The 21,815-nt window shown below is 42.2% G+C and overlaps 1 protein-coding gene across 1 annotated transcript in view; it reads left to right on the top strand.

Moving 5' to 3' along the window:
• LOC143984481 (HLA class II histocompatibility antigen, DM beta chain) overlaps positions 1 to 17,049 on the top strand; it is a 38,649-nt gene extending 21,600 nt beyond the window's left edge. Inside the window, exon 5 of the mRNA XM_077484638.1 lies at positions 16,775 to 17,049. Within this exon, the coding sequence (XP_077340764.1) occupies positions 16,775 to 16,830 (56 nt within the window). The 3' untranslated portion in view covers positions 16,831 to 17,049. The remainder of the gene's footprint in view (positions 1 to 16,774) is intronic.
• Positions 17,050 to 21,815: the final 4,766 nt, after the last annotated feature.

Below are 21,815 nucleotides of genomic sequence, written 5' to 3'. Positions count from 1 at the left end.
AGCAGTGAGGGTGGGGGTAATGGACAGAGAAGGAGGATTTCCACTAACTGCAGAGGAATCGACACAAGGATTACATCCTACTTACTGTTCTTACAGTATAAACCGTATAAAAATCATCATTAACCACTTGCCGACTGCTGCACGCCGATATACATTGGCACAGTGGCAGCAGTGGGCAAATGGGTGTACCCCTAAGTCACCTTTAATTGGCGGGGCTAGCGGGCGCGTGTGCATGCCTGCTGCTTACAGCGTGACCGTGTCCGTGGGTCCCACAGACACGATGTCTGCCAGTGTCCCGGCAATCGTGTCACGGAGCGGCAGAACGGGGAGATGCCTATGTAAACAAGGAATTTCCCCGTTCTGCTAGTGACATGACAGAGATCACTGCTCCCTGTTATCAGGAGCAGTGATCGCTGTCGTGTCAGTTGTAGCCCACCCCCCCCCCCCCACAGTTAGAATCACTCCCTAGGACACACTTAACCCCTTGATCGCCCCCTAGTGTTTAACCCCTTCCCTGCCAGTGTCATTTAGGCCTGATTCACACCTGTACATTCTTAGTCCTTTTTTGCATTTTGTAGATTTGCACTACAGAACCTGTCCCATAGGAAACCATGGTAAATGGACTGTAGTGCAAATCTGCAAAATGCAAAAAGCACAAAAAATGCCATAGGTGTGAATCAGGCCTTATGCAGTAACCAGTGCATTTTTATAGCACTAATCGCTGTATTAATGACAGTGGTTCCAAAATAGTGTAAAAAAAGTCTGATACGTCCGCCATAATGTCGCAGTCACGATAAAAATCGCTGATCGCCACAATTACTAATAAAAAAAAATAAAAAAAATGCAATAAAACTATCCCCTATTTTGTAGCCGCAATCAATATACCCTTATTGTGAATTATTTTTTTTTTTTTACCAGAAATATGTAGAAGAATACACATTGGCCTAAACTGAGGGGAAAATGTGTTTTTTTTTGTTTTTTTATATATTTTTGGGGATATTTATTATAGCAAAAAGTAAAAAATATTGCTTTTTTTTTTCAAAATTGTTGCTCTTTTTTTGTTTATAGCGCAAAAAATAAACACCGCAGAGGTGATCAAATACCACCAGAAGAAAACTCTATTTGTGGGGAAAAAAATTACTTCGGATTTGTTTGGGTGCAACGTTGCACGACCGCACAATTGTCAGTTAATTACGACGCAGTGCCAAATCGCAAAAAATGCTCTGATTAGGAAGGGGGTAAATCCTTCCGGGGCTGAAGCAGTTAAAGTTATGTCCCTTGTGCTGATTTTTCAGTTTATTTATTGTAGCTACATTTAGGTTTTAAGTGCATTCTTTCTAGGGCCTTGCACTAAAAACCTTGAAATTGTTGATTTCTTTTGCAGGCAAATACTTATTTTACTAGTTTTATCAATATATGCAAAACTCAAATTTGTATTAACCTTTCAGAGAACAATTTTCAGTCGGCTGTATTCTAAATGTTGTGCTGCCATCTTGTGGCAAGTCTGAACCATTGCAGGCTTGTACAGTGAGAGTCCTTACACACAGGATTTATATGTGATCGATGTCTTTGTCTTTCTTTTTACATTATTTAGTTTTTGTCTACATGGCTTATTATGTCAGCTAGAATGTAGACAGGAGAAAAGAATATGGCCATAGTTGTATTATTTATTTAAAGGACCCTATGTGTTATGACTAGGGTTGCCACCTGTCCAGGATTAACCCGAACATTTCGGGTTTGGAATCATGTGTCCGGGTTTCAGACTGCCTGAAACCCGGACACTTTATTCAGCCTGGACTATGGCTTCCCAGCAGGGTTGCTGGCTGCTGTTGTCTAAGCTGGGAGTGTCTGTTACACTCTTTCACACTGCCCAAAGCCAGCACTAACAATCCCCCCCCCAAACACACAGAGACAGGAGAGGAGAGAGGGCTCGACCTGCACCTCTTCCTCCCACCCCTACCCCTCTTTGTCTGCCCACACTACAATCCCCGGCGCTGTGCCTCAGAAAAAGAAAGTTGGGGCCGGAAATTTGAAGTCCAGCAGCATCAGATACATCTGGGTGAGAAGTGACAAGGGGTGAGTGAGCTCACCATCCATCCCTGTCTGTGACTGAAGTATCGCCCTGCTCTCTCCCACATCTGAGTAAGTACACTAAGACAAATCAGGGTTCTCAGAGCACCCCTTACATCAGAGTTCCCCTTTACACCAGAGTTCTCAGTGTCCCCCCTTAAATCAGAGTTCCCGGAGCATCCCTTATGTTAGAGTCCCCAGAGCTCTCCCTTACATCAGAGTCTGCAGAGTCCCCCCTTATGCCCCGTACACACGGTCGGATTTTCCAACAGAAAATGTTCAATGGGAGCTTTTTGTAGGAAGTTCCGACCGTCCATCGGACATTTTCCATCGGAATTTGCGACACACAAAATATGAGATCTGGATCTCAAATTTTCCGCCAACAAATTCCGTTGTCGGAAATTCAGATCGTATGTACACAATTCCAACACACAAAGTTTGACGGTTTCACGCATGCTCAGAATCAAGCAGAAGAGCCGCACTGGCTATTGAACTTCATTTTTGTCGGCTCGTCGTATGTGCTGTACGCCACCGCATTTTTGACGTTCACAATTTCCGACCAACTTTGCGTGACCATGTGTATGTAAGACAAGTTTGAGCCAACATCCGTCGGAAAAAATACCATGGATTTTGTTGTCGGACTGTCCGATCGTCTGTACGGGGCATTACAGTGAAAGGGAACTCTGCAAACTCAGATGTAAAAGGGGAACTCTGTGGACTCTGATGTAAAGGGGAAGTCTGATGTAAAGGGGAACTCTGATGTAAAGGGGAACTCTGTGGACTCTGATGTAAAGGGGAACTCTGATGTAAAGGGGAACTCTGTGGACTCTGATGTAAAGAGGAACTCTTGTTATTAACTTCATATGATTAGAAATGTTATTTAATAGCAGAATATATGTATAGTTTATACTATAAAAGTAATTGCCGTGCGCCGTTAAAGTGTTCGGGTTTAACTTGAAGAAAAAGTGACAACCCTAGTTATGACAAATGGTTGGGCTGCTGTTGCTGGCTTCTCTTTGTTAAATACAAGTTTCCGGGTTAGCATTGACACCACAAATTTTTATATGACTTTTATTTTCTGTGGCTTCAGAAAGAGCCCACCTATGTTGCTCCTCCCTCTCTGTGACCCCAGGAACCAGAAGTGACAAAATCCTCTCATTTCCGGCTCTGTTAGCGGCCAGGAAAGCAACCGATCAAACTGATCTGTGTCTGATTGGCAGCATTGGAGACCAGAGGAAAGATATGGGGTCTAGTAGACCCCAGATCTCCCCATAAAGAAGTCCTGTCATGGCCCATGTTATCACAAGGAATGTTGTTTATCACTTGTGATAGCAATAAAGGTAACGCAAAAAAATATAATTTAGAAACTATAATCAAAGAGACTTATGAGGTATTGTTATGAATGTCAGAGCGAGAGCAATAATTCTAGTGCCAGACCTCCTGTGTATCTCTAAACTGGTAACCTATAAAAGCATTTAAAGCATTGCCTATTGAGGTTTTTTAAGTACCATGGCACCATTCCATGGGCTTACACAATTTTAAAGCATGACGTGCTTGGTATCTATTTACTCGGCGAACCATCATCTTTTGCCAAAAATGTGGGTATTATATTGTGTTTGTGTGCAATACAATTCATTTAAGTGTACTTTTTCCCAAAAAATTGTGTTTGAAAAACTGCTGTGCAAATACTGCGTGTCATAAAAAAATTGTAACACCCATCATTTTATTCTATAGGGCCTCTGCTAAAACAGTGGTCATCAACCCTGTCCTCAGGGCCCACTAACAGGCCAGGTTTTATAGTTATATAGTTAGTAAGGTTGAATAAAGACACCAGTCCATCCAGTTCAACCTGAGTGAGTGTCTACAATTGTCCCTATCCCTGTACATTGCTCACATCAGTCCCTACCCTATGTATTACCTTGGGGGAGATGCAGACTAGAATACTGCAATCACTGAGCAGCAAATGATATCACATGTGATGTATTTCAGTTATTTTGCAAACCTGGCCTGTTAGTGAGCCCTGAGGGCAGGAGTTGATGTTAATATATATATAATGCTTAGGAGTTCTAAGTAATTTTCTAGCAAAAACTGTTGTTCTCTGTGTGGAAGCAGTGGTTCCTCTGCGGTGGTTCCACGTGCCTCCTGCTGAGTCACAGCTACAACTCTCTAATAAGTAGGCAATGTGATCTTTGCGGATTAGAAAATAATAGGCCTGACTCAGTGAGTGACATCCCAGACCTCTGCAGAGAGAAATGTTATTACTATATTGTCTACTATATATGTAATAAATGATATTTATAATATATTTTCTGTGTGCAGTATACTGTATACTGCGATTCAGTGTGTACAGACACAATATACAAGTAACTGGTCAGACACAATTTCTTCATTATTACCTCCCCAGTTGCATGTTTCATATAAAAACCCAACTTTTTCTTCTCAGTGAACCTGATATTGGGGATGGAGACAATTGACCTACAGTTCTTTTGCCTCATATAAAGTCCCATCTTCCCTATCCCCCCCCCCCCCCCCACCTTCTTTTTTCAAAATTCATACCTGTATAATAGAGCTGCACGATTCTGGCCAAAATGAGAATCACAATCATGCTTAGAATAAAGATCACGATTCTCGCGGCGTAACATCATCTTTCACATGACACAGAAAAATTGGGCTAACTTGTTTAGTTTTTTTTATTGATTCATTAAAGTGTTTTTTCTCCACAAACAATTGCGTTTGAAAGACCGCTGCGCAAATACAGTGTGACATAAAATATTGCAACAACCGCCTTTTTATTCTCTAGGGTCTCTGCTAAAATATATATATATATATATATATATAAAATGTTTGGGGGTTCCAAGTAATTTTCTAGCAAAAAACATACTGATTTTAACTTGTAAGCAACAAATGTCAGAAAAAAAGTTTAGTTTTTAAGTGGTTAAACTTCCCTCATTTACAGACCGAAGTTCATTCCTTTGATCTAAAAGGACTAAGGGGGTTATTTACGAAAGGCAAATCCACTTTGCACTACAAGTTCAAACTACAAGTGCAAAGTGCACTTAAAATTGCACTGCAAGTGCACTTGGAAGTGCAGTCGCTGTAAATCTGAGGGGTAGATCTGAAATGAGGGGAAGCTCTGCTGATTTTATCATCCAATCATGTGCAAGCTAAATTGCTGTTTTATTTTTATTTTCCTTGCATGTCCCCCTCGGATCTACAGCGACTGAACTTCCAAGTGCACTTTCAGTGCAATTTCAAGTGCACTTTGCACTTGTAGTTTGCACTTGTAGTTTGCACTTGTAGTGCAAAGTGGATTTGCCTTTCCTAAATAACCCCCTAAGTGTTACAATGTTTCTCTTTATCTCTGTCTCAGACCCCTTTTACACTGAAGTCGTTTTTGCTCTAAAAATAGCGCCTGTAAAGCGCCTGAAAAACGTCTCCCAAGCCACCCCAGTGTGAGAGTCAGAGTGCTTTCACATTGGGGCACTGCGATGGCAGGACGTTAAAAAAAGTCTTGTAAGCAGCATCTTTGGGGCTGTGGAGGAGCGATGTATACACCACTCCTGTCCATTGAAATGAATGGGCACCGCTGCAGAAGTGCCTGCAAAGCACTTCAGCAACGGGCATTAACCCTTTCCTCAGCCGCTAGGGGGTTAAACACGCCCTGCTAGCATCCGAAAAGCACCACTATAACAGCAGTAAAGCGCTGCTAAAACTAGCGTCGCTTTACAGCTAACAGCTAACGCGGCCGCGGCTGCAATGTGTCAGGGCTCTAAGCGATGTTCTCATATTAATCATCAAAGAATCAGATCGTGATTCTACCCCCCCCCTCACGATCTTAACAAAGCATCTTCCCAATACAGTGCAGAGTTCTCTGCTCACAGCTGACAGCTGTCAAAAAAATAAGGCAGGCTGCCTGGATTTTTATTTTTTTGACAGCTGTCAGCTGTGAGCAGAGAATTCTGCACTGTATCAGGAAAATGCTTTGTTAAGATCGCGAGGGGGGTAGAATCACGATCTGATTCTTTAACGATTAATCGTGCAGCTCTACTGTGTAACAAGTATTTTAGAATGCAGAATTCTAAAAAACACTTTTGATGTTTCTTTTATGCATAACTGACACTGAGATGTAGAGTACCGGCATTGTCATAGTAACCTACATATAGGGAAAAAAAAAAGGTTTTGTCAAATTATTAAAATAAAGTTCAATGTCTGTGTGTAGGAAGTTCCGGAACAGCTGGGCACCTTATACTATTGAGGGGGAGCCGTACTCCAGAGAAGTCATATCCCATACACTGCATTGATGATGGCTAACTAGCCTGAAAAAGCTGTACAGTGGAACCTTGGATTACGAGCATAATCCGTTCCAGGAGAATGCTTGTAATCCAAAACACTCGCATTTTAAACGAGTTTCCCCATAGAAGTCAATGGAAACAAATAATTTGTTCTGCATTGACTTCTAATACATGCAATACAGCATGTGGCCAGAGGTGGGGGGGCAGATATATATATATATATATATATATATATATATATATATATATGAATCAAAAAGCAAGAGAGAGAGTTTAGGGATTTTAACGGTGCAAATGACAATTAGATAGTAAACATTATTAAATAGGATAACAAATTTATAGTACAAATATTTATTAAATTCAAAGTTAAAATCATTAACAGATTATGCTTGAGAGATAAAAACACGGGACAATACAGTGCAATGGTTGTTCTCATTAAACACACATAATCCCGACATGTTTCGCAATAGGTTGCTTCTTCAGGGGATGTGTGAATATTTCAACGAAATCTAAACCAAAATACAGAATACAACATAATATAGTAACAAAATATATTACAAAAATGTGTCAAGAATCAATAAGTATGAGTGCAGGCTTGAGAAAAAAAAAGAAAAAAAAAAAAAAAAGACCCACCTTAAACCACTACGTAGATGATAAAGTAGGGAATTTGTCCACCTCAGGAGTTAACCACAACCATGCTGGATCGCAGGGGGCTAAAAAACCAGCCCAAAATAGCTGATAGAAGAGAGTATACAATGAAAAAAAGAAAAAAAGATTTTTTGAAATAAATAATTGAATAAATAAATAAATATAAAGGTTGCTCGAATAAGTCAACCTAAAGGGGGTAAATACCCTCCCAAATACAAAAATTAAAATTAAAGAAATAGTAAAGATGTATTTATATTTCGATGAATACTTACATCAACTAAATAATTGTGAAAATATGGACGAGCGTTGAAAATTTAGCACTCAAGAAGACAGACTTCCGAAAGAGTACCAACTGAGCAAAAAATCAAAGGGGAGACAGAAAAAAAGGAAAAAAAAATATATAAATAAAATATATAAATATACATATATATATATATACATATATATACACATATACACATACATACACATATGCACACATACACACAATAGAAATTAAATAGTGGAACCCCGAAACATAGGATTTTGGGTTAATGAATGAATACAGAGATGATGAGAATCATGGTGGTAACCCAAGTATATAAAGTCTATGTGGCGAAGCCAGAACCAAACCAAAAAGAGAAAGAAATTAGATGTGGAAAAGGAGCTGAATAGCAGTGCAGAGCGTAAGAATCGGAAATAAAAAAAAATAAAAAAAATAAATAAATTTAAATTAAAAAAAATCAACAATGGGGAAAGGAAACGAATTTAGGCAAATAAAAATAACAGCTATAATAGTATAAGATAGATGTAGCTAATAACTCACTGGAGAGTACAAGGTCTTGAGAGTAAAGCGTCACCCTTGGCTGCAGCTAGCAAGGAATGACAGTGTAACGCTGGCTTTTTATAAGCCCCGCCATCAAGCCGACGTCTTACGTCGTCGGCTTGATGCGGACAAAGAGAGCGCTAATGCGCATGCTCGCCAGTGGGACGAGGCTATGTAAGCCTACAACTCCCATAATACCTCAGGCCGGCGGGCGGGGGAGGAGGGGACGAACAGTGCCTTGGTTGCAACCCTCCCAGAGGGGTGGCGATGTGCACGATCGCAACCACCTATCCACCCGCCCACTCAGGCGTAGACGGACAAAGAGATGATGGAGAAAACAGGAGGGGGAGGGATGGCCTGGATGTGGCCAGTCCCTCCAAACCAACCAGAGGGGAGCATCGCAGCGCTGAAAAGGGGCAGCGGCACTCAAGGTGCCTATGCCCCCGGGCGTCCGTGCGAACCGCATTGGTAGGGGGACCAGAGAGGTGGACAGTCACGGTGGGAAGAAAAAAAATAATAATAAATAAATGAAAAATAATACTTCCCAGGAGAATGCTTGCAATCCAAAACACTCGCATTTTAAACGAGTTTCCCCATAGAAGTCAATGGAAACAAATAGTGGCCAGAGGTGGGGGGGGCAGATCTATATATATATATATCTATATATATATATCTATATATATATATCTATATATAAAATGTGTGTGTGTATGTGTGTGTATATATATATATATATATATATATATATATATATATATATATATATATATATATATATATATATATATATATATATAAATGTTTGGGGGTTCTAAGTAATTTTCTAGCAAAAAAAAAGATTTTATCTTGAAACCAACAAATGTTAGAAAAAAGGTTTAGTGTTTAAGTGGTTAAACTTTCCTCATTTAGACCCCTTTCACACCACACGGCCCATTGCGTCGGCGGTAAAGCGCTGCTATTTTTAGGATTTGCTGCGCTTTTACCCCCCGCTAGCGGCCGCGAAAGGGCTAAAACCGCCGGCAATACGCCGCAATGGCGGCGTTTTGCCGGCGGTATTACAGCGCTGCCCCGTTGATTTCAATGGGGAGCAGCGGTGGAGGAGCGGTAAACACACCGCTCCTTCACCGCTCCAAAGAAGCTGCTGGCAGGACTTTTCCCTGACATCCTGCCAGCGCACCGCTGTAGTGTGAAAACCCTCGGGGCTTTCACACTACACACAATGGTGCAGCTTCTTTAGGGCGGATTGCAAGCGCTATTTCTAACGCTATACTGCCTGCAAAACGCCCTGGTGTGAAAGGGGTGTTACACACAAATCTGTTCCTTTGACAAATTGTTACAATGTTTATATCTAAGTTCCACTGCTAAAGAATGCCGTGATTCTTGTCAGACTACCCTTTTTTCTTCTTTTGCCTACATCCCTAATCTTAACTCAGGCTATGTGCTGCCCCGGCATACCTGCAAAGGTAGGGTCAATTTGCTAAAAGGTCCATCAGTGGCATTATATGTGAAGCATGGGTTGCGCTAACTCTACTTTTTGTTTAGCCTAAAGTGCCGTGCTCAAATGAAACACCTACTTGCCTGTAAAAAATAACTCCTCTATCACAATATTGCCAAAGTGCCAAATATCAACCAAAAATTGTTCAAAATATTCAATTGTATTAGTGCCACTGCAGAGCCAACCCGTTACCCGGGTTGGTCACCCCTGCAGTGATATCAAATATTTAAAGTGCCTTATAGTGCCTATAAAATATGGGATCAAATATACTATGGATGTCCCAAGTGAGTGATCACCCAGAGACACCCTTACCATCTGATAATGAAAGTGCCTAAACACACCAAACAATGCAAAAGTACTATGAATGTCCCAAGAGAATGATCACCTGGAAATGCCCACAAAAATATCAAACAAAGTGCTTTATAGTGCCTTAAACCACATATTATAAAAACAAATCACAATGTAACATAAATGTCCCAAGTGAGTGATCACTCCTATAAGAAAAGTGCACAGTGCATAGAGATCAACAATCGCTTCAGTGCTGGTTGGTTCCTCTTATTTCAAAAGTGCTTCTTTTCAGGTTAAAAGTGCTTCTTATAATCACCAACCAAGTGTTTTTACCACCACCAGATGAAATGGCCACTCACCAGACCTAGTCTGTATCTGCGCCTTTAGTTCATTAAGGATAACCACTCCTTTAAGGGCTGGTTCACACTGCGAGCCGCGGCGAGGCGTCTCCGACTTCCTCGCCGCGACTTGCAGGGGGGGTCAGCGGCGACTTGCAGAGGACTTCTGCATAGAAGTCAATGCAAGTCGCCCCCGAAGTCGCCCCGAAGTAGTACAGGAACCTTTTTTCTGAGTCGGAGCGACTCGAGTCGCTCCTCTCAGAACGGTTCCATTGTACTCAATGGGGACGACTTGCGGGAGCCGCAGTGTGAACCGGCCCTAAGGGTCTCATCAACAGCCTCTCCAAGCAGGAAATAGAAACCTCTCGTGCTATTTGACTCACAAAAATATATAAGGGACCATCATAGTGCAGCAAGTAAAAACAAATGTATTGAAAAGTTTTTTTTAAAACAGCTAAATACACACTCACATATGCTGGTGCCTGAGCCAGCACCAAGCATGTCCAGCCATGTACGTGGGAGTATGTATAGGGTCTACCTTTCCATATGGTCAAAAGCCCCGATGCCTCCTGATGACGCAACATTTATAATTGTGAAACGCGTAGTGGCTGTCTGGACCCCTGTTGATTAGGTTCGGCGGATGAGGGAGAAGGATTGGGACGTATTCTCAGGAACCACGGATCACTGCTGAGGGCTTTTGACCATACAGAAAGGTAGACCCTTTAGCCGCCGCAAGTGTATATGGTAAATATCTCCTAAACCGTGCAGGTTTAGGAGATATTTCCAGTACCTACAGGTAGGCCTTATTACCGGCTTACCTGTAGGGAAAAAAGGGTGTGTAAGGATTTATAACCACTTTAAATGCTCTGAGTGTTTCTTAAGTAATGTCAAGGGCAAACTTTAGGTCTCGATGACCTCCTAAATCACAGCATTTTTGCAGTTACTGTCCCTCTTTAATAACACAGGACCAATGAGCTAGACCCAAAGTATCCCGCCAAGCTAAAGAACTGGGAATAACATTAATCCTCCCATAACAGGCAGCACTTAACTATCTCAATTGTAACCCACTTACATGCTGAAAATTTTCTTATTGTGAAAAAAATATATTTAATTTTTTGTTTTGGGTTTTGATACACCTTAAATTGACACCTACTCACTTTTCCTCCTGAAACTTTTCTGATCAGCTATCGGGAACCAGGAAAGAAATCCTCATGTTTGCCAGAGCTTACACAGTGCTCGGCCAATCATGTGAAAAAGAGGGGAGTCACACACTTCTCCATACCTGGAAGTACCGAGGATTTCTCTCCATAATGGCCAGGCAAAGAAAAGGTGATTATGTCCTGGTGAAAACTTAGCAGAAAAATACCCCCAAATCATAATGTTTCCACCTTCATGTTTGACAGAGGGGATGGTGTTCTTGGGGTCATAGGCAGCATTCCTTCTCCAAACACAGCGGGTTGAGTTGATGCCAAAGAGCTCGATTTTGGTCTCATCTGAGCACAACACTTTCACCCAGTTCTCCTCTGAATCATTCAGATGTTCATTAGCAAACTTCAGACGGACCTGTAACCACTTCACCCCCCGGAAGGATTTACCCCCTTCCTGACCAGAGCACTTTTTGCAGATTGGCACTGCGGCGTTTTAACTGATAATTGCGCAGTCGTGCGACGTGGCTCCCAAACAAAATTTACGTCCTTTTTTCCCCACACATAGAGCTTTCTTTTGGTGGTATTTGATCACCTCTGTGGTTTTCATATTTTGCTATATAAACAAACATAGAGCGACAATTTTGAAAAAAAAAACATTTTTTTTTTACTTTTTGCTATATTTCCTCAGTTTAGGCCGATACGTATTCTTCTACATATCTTTGGTAAAAAAAAAAAAAATCACAATAAGTAATTATTGATTGGTTTGCGCAAAAGTAACAGCGTTTACAAAATAGGGGATAGTTTTATGTTTTTTTTTTTTAAATGGCAGCGATTTTTATCATGACTGCGACATTATGGCGGACACATCGGACATTTTTGACACATTTTTGGGACCATTGTCATTTATACAGCAATCAGTGCTATACAAATGTGTAAACAACACTGGCAGTGAAGGGGTTAACCACTAGGTGGCAGTGTAGGGGTTAAGTGTATCCTAGGGGCGTGTTTCTAACTATGGGGGGCGTGGCTGTGTGTGACACATCACTGATCTCTGCTCCGATTACAGGGAGCTGTGATCATGTACAGTGTCCCTAGGCAGAACGGGGAGATGCTTGTTTACATTAGCGTCTCCCCATTCTTCCTCTCATGAGGCGATCGAGGATATCCCCACGGCGATCAAGTCCCGCGACCTGACTCACTGAGCTTTCCGCCTCTTAAAGGGCAACGTACAGGTACGTGATTCTGCCTGTATGAGCCCTTCACTGACGTATATCGGCGTGAGGCTGTCAGCAAGCAGTTAAGTAAGATGGGAACACAATTAACATTACCCTTGCAAAAAAGACAAGAGCATCACATTCCTTTCCGGCCACCGCCAGATTATTTCCTAGTGTTACTGGTCTTTTTTAAAGTATAATTTCGGTGATATGTAAGCAATGAGATGGACAAAAAAAATCCCCTCTACATCTGGATGTTGTCGGTCTAGATATGAAAAGCCTCATATAATGATGATGATAATGCAACATTTGTGTATTTCTTTTTTTCAGGTTATTCTCAAATTCCTGAATTTAATTATTTCAGCTGAATCTGCAGCAGGTATGTACAGAGGTAATCATTCAATACACTTCAAAGAGCATAAAACCAGAAATAAAGATGCTATTGTAGGGGGGTATTTCAATTAGCAGCCTGTCTGAGTGGCATTTTCCTCTACAGGCTTTTATTGCTGTCTGTGTCCCAGCTCTCAGCATTTCCTGTCACTCACTTCCCATCCCAGAAATCACACTGTCACCGTTCCCATTTCACCATTTCACCAAGGTTTCCCAAACTGGAGAGCGCAAAATCTGGTGCAGCTCTACATAGAAACCAATCAGCTTCCAAGTCTTTTTGTCAAAGCTTAACCAGTTACTGCCCTGCCTATAGTCAGTTGATGGCTGGACGGAGCTCTCTCATTCTAGGTGGACGTCATATGACATTCTCCCCACAATGTGCCTCGCTCACGCCACACGGGTCATGCTGCGGTTTGATCTATCACCCGGTGTGTCCAGTAGATGACAGGTCAGTGTACTGGCCCACTGCTGGTACCATGTGATCACTGTGACCAATCACAGCAGATTACATGAAAATTGTACAAAATGGATGGCTTCCTTTCATGCCATTTATTGTGTATGATTGTATTGATCTCTGTGATTGGTCACATGGTGTAGACAGGGCCAATCACAGCCTATCTGTACCATGCGATTAGCTTTGACCAATCACAATAATAAACAATACATTTATTGATTTCATTGAGCAAAAATTGTTGTTTATAACAGTGAAATTAACTGTTCTAAGCAATAATAGCATGTAAGGCTGGGTTCACACTATTGCAAAATGTCAGGAGCCTGTGACCAGCTCTCAATGAAGCTGGTTCACGCAGCTCTGGGACAGCTGCGCAGCGAATTGCACAGGAGTCCTGTGCGTCTTCTGGTCCATTTCAGATCCATATTCAGGCGAAAATTTGGACCAAAATCGGAACTGAAGCGGTGAACAGGAAAGCAAAGGACTCCTTCTGTGAGCCACTCCGTGCAGCAGTGTAAACCCAACCTAAACAAATCCAGATCACCTCCCCAGAATAGTACAGTACTACTATGGTAACACTTTGTTGTGTTAGTATGCAAAAACAATTGTCAAAAAAGAAAAAGTAATAAAAAAGAAAGAATTACATTTTTTTTAAAAAGTATTAAAAAATTGAGACAGACCACATAGCACTGTCCCTATCTACAATCCCTCCTCTGCTCCCCCCGTCTCAGTGTGCGGGCATATATATGCAGGATGCTGGGTACCTGATGGCCAACAGAGGCAGCACTGAGTCTCCCTCTTGATCCATGGGTGCTCTCACTGCTCTGCTCCTCCCAGCTGCTCCTTGGTAGCCTCTGCCTCCCGCATGTTCTCTTCCTCCAGGTCCCCAGTCAGCCTGTCCTCCGGCCTGGGCCACACGGTTCTTGGAGCAGAGAGGAGGTAGCGAAATCGAGGTTCTGGGAGCGCCAGTGTGGGCGTGCCAGTTCCTGTTCACCTCTTGGAGCTCTTATCCTTCCTGGGCTCTCACATCTAGCTGCCCTCCTCGCTGGCCAACTTCCCCGAATCCCCGCCGCTGTTTGCTGCCACTCTACCGCTGCCGCTGAACTCTGAATAAAAAAACGCCTCAGAAACTCCCGGTAATCCTGATGGGCAGTACATGCCTGCTGGGACCTGCTGACTGACTTGTGCTGTACTAAATCAAGGCACAGATGGGACAGTGCGTGCATATACCCCCTTCAGACATGGTGGCCAGGAGCAGTAAAAACAATGGCATGGTACCTCTAGTCATTAGGAGAAGAATAGTGCCCCGTCAGTGGTTTTAGTGAGAATAATAGCACTCTATCATTGATATCAGTGGGAGAAATAGTGTTCCATCATTTATATCAGTGGGCGGAATAGTGCCCCATTGTTGGTGTTAGCGGAAGAAACAGTGCCTCATCTTTGGTGTCAGTGTGAGGAATACTGCCCCATTGTTGGTGTCAGTGGAAGAAATAGTGCCTCATTCTTGGTGTCAGTGGGAGAAATAGTGCCCCATTGTTGTTGTCAGTGGAAGGAATTATGCCCCACTATTGGTGTCAGTGGAAGGAATTTTGCCCTACTGTTGGTGTCAGTGGAATAAATAGTGCCTCATCCTTGGTGTCAGTGGGAGGAATGGTGCCTTATATCAGTGGAAAGAATAGCACCCCAAGGGCCGGATAAAGGCAAGTAAAGGGCCACTTCTGGCCTGCAGGCCACAGTTTGGAGACCACATCTCTAAAGTGTAAGTGCAGCCTATTGGAAAAGAACTGGAATTCCATGAAAATGGTTTCACCATTCAGTAAGTAAGAAAAATCTGTAAAAGGGACACAGACAGCAATAAAAAACTGACAAGGATTCGAGCCTTCCTCTCCTCTACTAATAAGCATTTTTATTTCTGTCTGTGTTGCTGTTGTAGATTTACCCTTATTTCTTCTCTAATGAAGCCATTGATGCAGGAATGGTAAGTGAGGCAAATCCGTCTAAAGAAGCCAAAAACTGCTGTGAAACCCAACAGGGGTTCTTATCCTTCCTTACCTTATTCAAAACAACAAAAACCTTTCTTGGACATACACTTTACCTAAACACCCAGCCAAATGAACACTTACTTCTTTCCAATGGCATTGACCTCCCTCAGTATGTACTTCCTCCACCATACCTGTGCAGTAACTCTCAATAGACATGAATGAGATCTTTTTCCAATTTTATGGGTTCAAACCCTTCTAGTCCATAGAAAGGTATTGCAAAGGTTTGCTTAACTCCAAGAAGATATCTGAATTGAGGATGTAAACAGTGGCAGCCACTGTAAAAAAAAATGGGTAAACTGGTACCAAGGTGGGTTAAAGTATACTTTAGAATAATTTGAGGAGATAGGTACCAGGGGCTGGGATCATTTGATCATTTTCTCTAAACCTGAACTTGTCCTTTATAAAAAAAAAGCATATATATATATATATATATATATATATATATATATATATATATATATATACACATATAATATACTGACAGGGGCGTAACTATAGGGGGTGCAGCACTCGTGACCGCAACCGGGCCCTGTGGTGCAGTGGGCCCATGCAGCCCCCTCTACATATGGCCTGCAGCAACATAGGCAGCTAGGGGTACCAGTGCACCGTGCACACGGGTGGCTGGAGGTGGAGGGTGACTAGCAGAGCTCCATGCTCGACTATCGCACTGGCTGCTCTTTAGTTGTGCATTCCCCGCATGACCTGTGTCCTCGGCCGGCTCCTCAGAGTACCCCTCTCCTGCTCCATGAATTGCCGCTCAGTCCGATGTCTGTTCTCCCCAGCCAGAGTCCCGCCCCACCCTGCACTGCATACTTCTCCCGGGTAAACAAACTTTAAGCACACAGATGCAGTGCAGCCCTATGAGAGCCCCCCGGAGGACACTGCAGGCTTGTCTGCCAGCCCCCCTCCTCCCCCGTCATACACAGATGATGAAAGGTCTTTCTGGGAGATATGCTGATTGCCCGCCCAGCACACTGGATGGAGCCCAGGCCAACATGGATGAGTGCGCGGCCTGCAGCTTGGTCACGGTGAGTGAGAGGACCCCATCCCCCACACACCATTACATACCCCCTCCATCTCCCCCTGGAGACAGGGACCCCTTCTCACGTGGGGACAGGGACCCCCACCTCCCCAATGGGGCACCTAAAAATAAAAAATAAAAAAAATCTACTGATGCCAGTGGTGAAACTACAGGGATCACAAAGGTCATACTTGTGACCACGCCCTGGAGTTCCACCGCCGGACTCAGAGGGAAGGGCCCTGGCTGGGGTTCAGGGGGGCCCTTCATGGTTTCTTGCATCGGGGCCCTGAAGGTTCTAGTTACGCCACTGTATACTGAATATATAAGCTGAAACTATATGCTTTATTAACTGTCATTTTTACATAGCCCAACTAAAAGTGCAGCAGCCTTTAGCATTTCTGCTCCGACAAGGAGAGAATACAAGTGAATAGCAATACACACAGCTATTCCTGAAAGATAAAACTGCACTATTATAACTAATTACATGTAATTTAGTTTTACACAAATGCTAATTCTTAACTAATTGATTCTTTAAATAATTTAAATAATATTCCAACTTCTAATTCCTGCAGGTCTTGGTGGAGTTGTTTCCGATGTCACTGAAGAACTCCGCACAGACTACAACTAGTCTCTGGTGTGACTAAGACCTATTGTGCCTCTGAAGTCAGTCACTATGTGAGAGCTGTCAAAAGAATTCCCCTAACAAATCCATTTATTCATACAACCTGCCAGTATGGATAACTTGCACCTAATGAGGAAAGTCAAGACTCCCATCATCCACAGCTCCATCACTGAAGTTCTATATTAAAGGCAATAATTAATTCAAAAGCAAACATTTATTTTATTGCAACTGTGTTGTGGTAGCTACGTTAGATTTATCTTTAGACTTTCTTTCCTTGATTTTCACCTGATCATCCTTCTAGTAAGCTTTCCACAGATATAACAGTTAGAGGGTTGATTAAATTACATCCTCCTGGATGGCACCTCACATACGGCCGTGGAGCAATGCAGTGGTACGATCTGTCACTGACTGTGTCCACCGGACACAGCCGATGACTGATCAGTATACCGGCTTGCTGCCGGTACCATGTGACCACTGTGGCCAATCACAGCAGGTCACATGACAGTTGTAAACAATGGGTGGCTTACTTTCATGCCATCCATTGTGTACAATTGTATTGCTAGCTGTGAGTGGTAAGTGTGATCACATGGTACAGACAGGGCCAATCACAGCCCATCTGTACCGTGTGATTAGCTTTGGCTAATCACAGTTAATAAAAACAAAGCAAATTGAATTAATCTGTTTCATTCAGTAAAATGATTGCTTATAGCAATGTAATGCACTGCTATATGGAAACATAAAGTGTAAAAAAAAAAAAATCATAATCACTTCCCCAGAGTAGTACAATCAGGGCCGCTGATAGGGCAGTACAATCAGCCCTGATGTACTGGGCCCACCCAGATCAGCTACACAGTGGGGCCCGGGCATCATAAACAATTTGTTACTGCATTTAAAAAAAAAACATTTTCTAAACTCTTCCCTGCTTCTGCCTCATCTGGTCAATGCAGGGGCTCAGGAGGGGAGCACAACAGAGGGACTATTTCTTTATTTTCGGGGCGCATATACATCATGCCGCCCCACTATTTTATTAGTCCCAGCTGGCGGAGTGATATTGTGATTCTCCGTTCGGCTCCCGGCTGCATTCCTCCCCAGATGTGAAGAAGCTGAATGGCTGACAGGGAAGAGCAGGAGGAGATCGTGGCTGCACTGGACACAGTGAGTGGGAAAGAGAGGAAAGAATACTCACTGTGTCCTGTTATATATCTCACAGCAGGGTACAATCATCACAGAGGCAGCACAGCAGGGTCTCTGTCATTGCTCTGTGTTACATTGCTTTTGGGTGCTGACTTTGTTATGGTTGTACTGTTACAGTCTGTTATATGCAATACAGCCATAAGTTAACTAAGCCAGCACTCAACAGCCATGTGACATAAAGTCATGATACTGTACATTCATGATAACTTCATGATAGAGCCCCTGTTTACTGTGATGCCTGTGTGATAATTGTAACCTGATGATAATAAGAAACATGCTACTAAAACTAATTTGGAGGAGCAGTAAACGTGCAGCGGAGCTGCATTTTTACTGCCCCCCAAACCAATCCCCTTTAATTGCTTCCCATCGTTGCTGGATTGGAAGGTTGATGATATCTCGATATCATCAATGATATGCTCAATCATCATGATATGCTCTTGAACAAGCATATGATCAAACTGATTTTAGCTTGAGCAGATGCTTTGGAGGCCAGAGGACAGATATGGGGTCTAAAAGACCTCATATCTCCCTATAAAGAGGACCTGTTATGGCCCTTGCTATCACAAGGAATGTTGTCCATCCCCTGTGAAAGCAAAAATGACAATAAAAAATGTAAAGATACAATGTAAGATTTTTTTTATTTGTAATTAATAAAATACAATTGAAAAGAAATGTAAACTGCCCCCTGCTCCTTCATGCTTACTAATTGCAAACATGTTTTGGCTTCACACGCATATGTAAACGGCAACAAACCTGCATTTCACTTCAAGTCGGGGTCAGGGGTGGGGGCAAGGGCGTGGTTGAAAGGGGCCCTGTCAGGTAGGCTGTACAGGGCCCCATGATTTCTAACAGCGGCCCTGAGTACAATGTTACTATGGTAACAGTATATTGTTCTGGTCACAGTGAGTTAAACAAAATGTAAAAAAAGAAAAAAGTAATAAACAAAAAAAAGAATATTAACCAACTTTTTTTTTTTCATACTGTCACCAGTCAGTGTCCCTGATGTCTGCCACACCAGTCACATGATGACATTCCTGCACTGGGGACAGTATGTAAAAAAAAAAAAATTTAATTTTTTTCAAATTCTTTTTTCAAAAACATTATAAAATACAATTACAACTTCAAAAAACTCGCCATGCCTCTTACTAAATACCCTGGACTGTCTAATTCCTAAAAAGGGGTAATTTGGGTGGTATTTGTGTGAAAAAAATGATACAAATGTTGTTTTGGTACAGCATTGCATGACCGCGCAATTGTCATTCAAAGTGTGACAGCACTGAAAGCTGAAAATTGGCCTGGGCAGGAAGGTGGTAAAGTGCCTGGTATTGAAGTGGTTAAAGAGTTGTGAAGGGTTAACTGAAAAAAATAGTCTTATGAATTTTTCACAAAGGGAATGGCGGTTATCTCAATGGGCTCTGACTATTCCGTTTGCAATTAATATAGGACGTTTAGAGGATGGTTAGTCAATAACTCCTATGACATCATTGCTGTAACTGGTAAAAATGGTGTTAATTAGTTCCTGTGAGTCCAATGTGTAAATTCAAATTCTTGTTACATAAAACTATTAGTTGGAGCTTGCAATCATTCCATCTATTTTACACATTCTGTATTTTGGGCCATTATCTATGATTTGGAAATTGAGTGAAATTGCTCTGCAATATTACAAGTGTAAATTGTCCAAAATTTGCCAACAAAGCAAAGAGCCTTCAGTTTGAGAATGTGAAGCCCACATCTATTCATAGTGGAGGAGAGCTGACTGGTCTATGAAAGGTTCTTGCTGTGTTGAGAGATTGTAGAATGATTGAGCTCGGCTCTCTCCACCCAATTCTGTCCACCATCCATTTCCATCAAGCAATGTAGTGTGTATATATATGTAAACAAAAAAACAAAAAAATATTGCCCTCTGTAAGATTTACCTCCCTTCTTGACCAGGACTTTTTTTGCGACGCGGCCCTGCGTTATTTTAACCACTTTCAGACCGGACCATTTTGCTGGTAAATGACCAGAGGTCTTTTTACAATTTGGCACTGTGCTGCTTTAACTGGTAATTGCGCGGTCATGCAATGTTGTACCCAAACAAAATTTGCGTCCTTTTCTTCCCACAAATAGAGCTTTCTTTTGATGGTATTTGATTGCCTCTGCGATTTTTATTTTTTGCGATATAAATGTAAAAAGACCGCCAATTTTGAAAAAAAATGATATTTTCTACTTTTTGTTATTAGAAAAATCTAATAAACTCAATTTTAGTCATACATTTAGGCCAAAATGTATTCAGCCACATGTCTTTGGTAAAAAAAAGTCAATAATTGTATATTTATTGGTTTGCGCAAAAGTTGTCACATCTACAAACTAAGGTACGTTTTCTGGAATTTACGCAGCTTTTAGTTTACAACTGCCTATCTCATTTCTTGAGGTGCTAAAATGGCAGGGCAGTACAAAACCCCCCCAAATGACCCCATTTTGGAAAGTAGACACCCTAAGGAAATTGATAAGTGGCATGTTGAGCCCATTGAATATTTTATTTTTTTGCCTCAAGCGATTGAATAATGACAAAAAAATATATATTTTTTTTTTTTACACAAAGTTGTCACTAAATGATATATTGCTCACACATGCTATGGGCATATGTGAAATGACACCCCAAAATAAATTCTGCTGCTTCTCCTGAGTACGGGGATACCACATATGTGGGACTTTTTGGGAGCCTAGCCGCGTACGGGGCCCCGAAAACCAAGAACCGCCTTCAGGTTTTCTAAGGGCGTAAATATTTGACTTCACTCCTCACTACCTATTACAGTTTTGAAGGCCATAAAATGCCAAGATGGCACAAAACCCCCACAAATGACCCCATTTTAGAAAGTAGACACCCCAAGCTATTTGCTGAGAGGCATGTTGAGTCCATGGAATATTTTATATTTTGCCACAAGTTGCGGGAAAATTACAAACTTTTTTTTTTTTTTTTCACAAAGTTGTCACTAAATGATATATTGCTCACGCATGCCATGGGCATATGTGAAATGACACCCCAAAATAAATTCTGCTGCTTCTCCTGAGTACGGGGATACCACATGTATGGGATTTTTTGGGAGCCTAGCTGCGTACGGGGCCCCGAAAACCAAGCACCGCCTTCAGGCTTTCTAAGGGCGTTACAGTTTTGAAGGCCATAAAATGCCAAGATGGCACAAACCCCCCCCCAAATGACCCCATTTTGGAAAGTAGACACCCCTAAATTTAGGAGTACACTAGTGAGACTAGGTAATAAATTCTGCTGTGGACCAAAAAAAGGGTCCCGTGCGAGTTTGCGGCGGGTGCGACACGAATTCAGCCATACTATCTGTATGGCTGAACTCGAATCGCACAGAGATCGGATGTGATTTGCACTGCAGTGCGGTGCGAATCACATTCGTTCTCATAAACCGCTGCAATGTGAACCCAGCCTTAGTGACACTGGCGACGGGGGGTGATCACGGGGTTAAACCTTTATTGGGGGGGTACCTTAGAACTAAAGGGGGCTAACCCTAACTGCCCTAACAGTTATTACAGTCACAAATGACACCAATGCCAAAAAAAAAAATGACATTGGTGTCACTGTGACTGGGGGGCAGGGGTAATTGGGGGGGTGATCGGGGGGTGTGAGTGTGCCTGGCATGTTCTACTGTGTAGTGTCGTGTTGGTGCAACTCACCGATCCTCTCTCCTCGGTGTCGGAACGAAAAATACCGACACGGAGGAGAGATTACATCACTTCCTCTCCTGTGTTTACATTGCAGGAGAGGAAGTGATGTCACAAAGGATTTC

The sequence above is a fragment of the Lithobates pipiens genome, unplaced genomic scaffold, assembly GCF_037356315.1.
Source record: "Lithobates pipiens isolate NorthernLeopardFrog02 unplaced genomic scaffold, aLitPip1_a1.2 Scaffold_1, whole genome shotgun sequence".
Classification (NCBI taxonomy): domain Eukaryota; kingdom Metazoa; phylum Chordata; class Amphibia; order Anura; family Ranidae; genus Lithobates; species Lithobates pipiens.
This window is presented reverse-complemented; position numbering and strand designations above follow the sequence as displayed.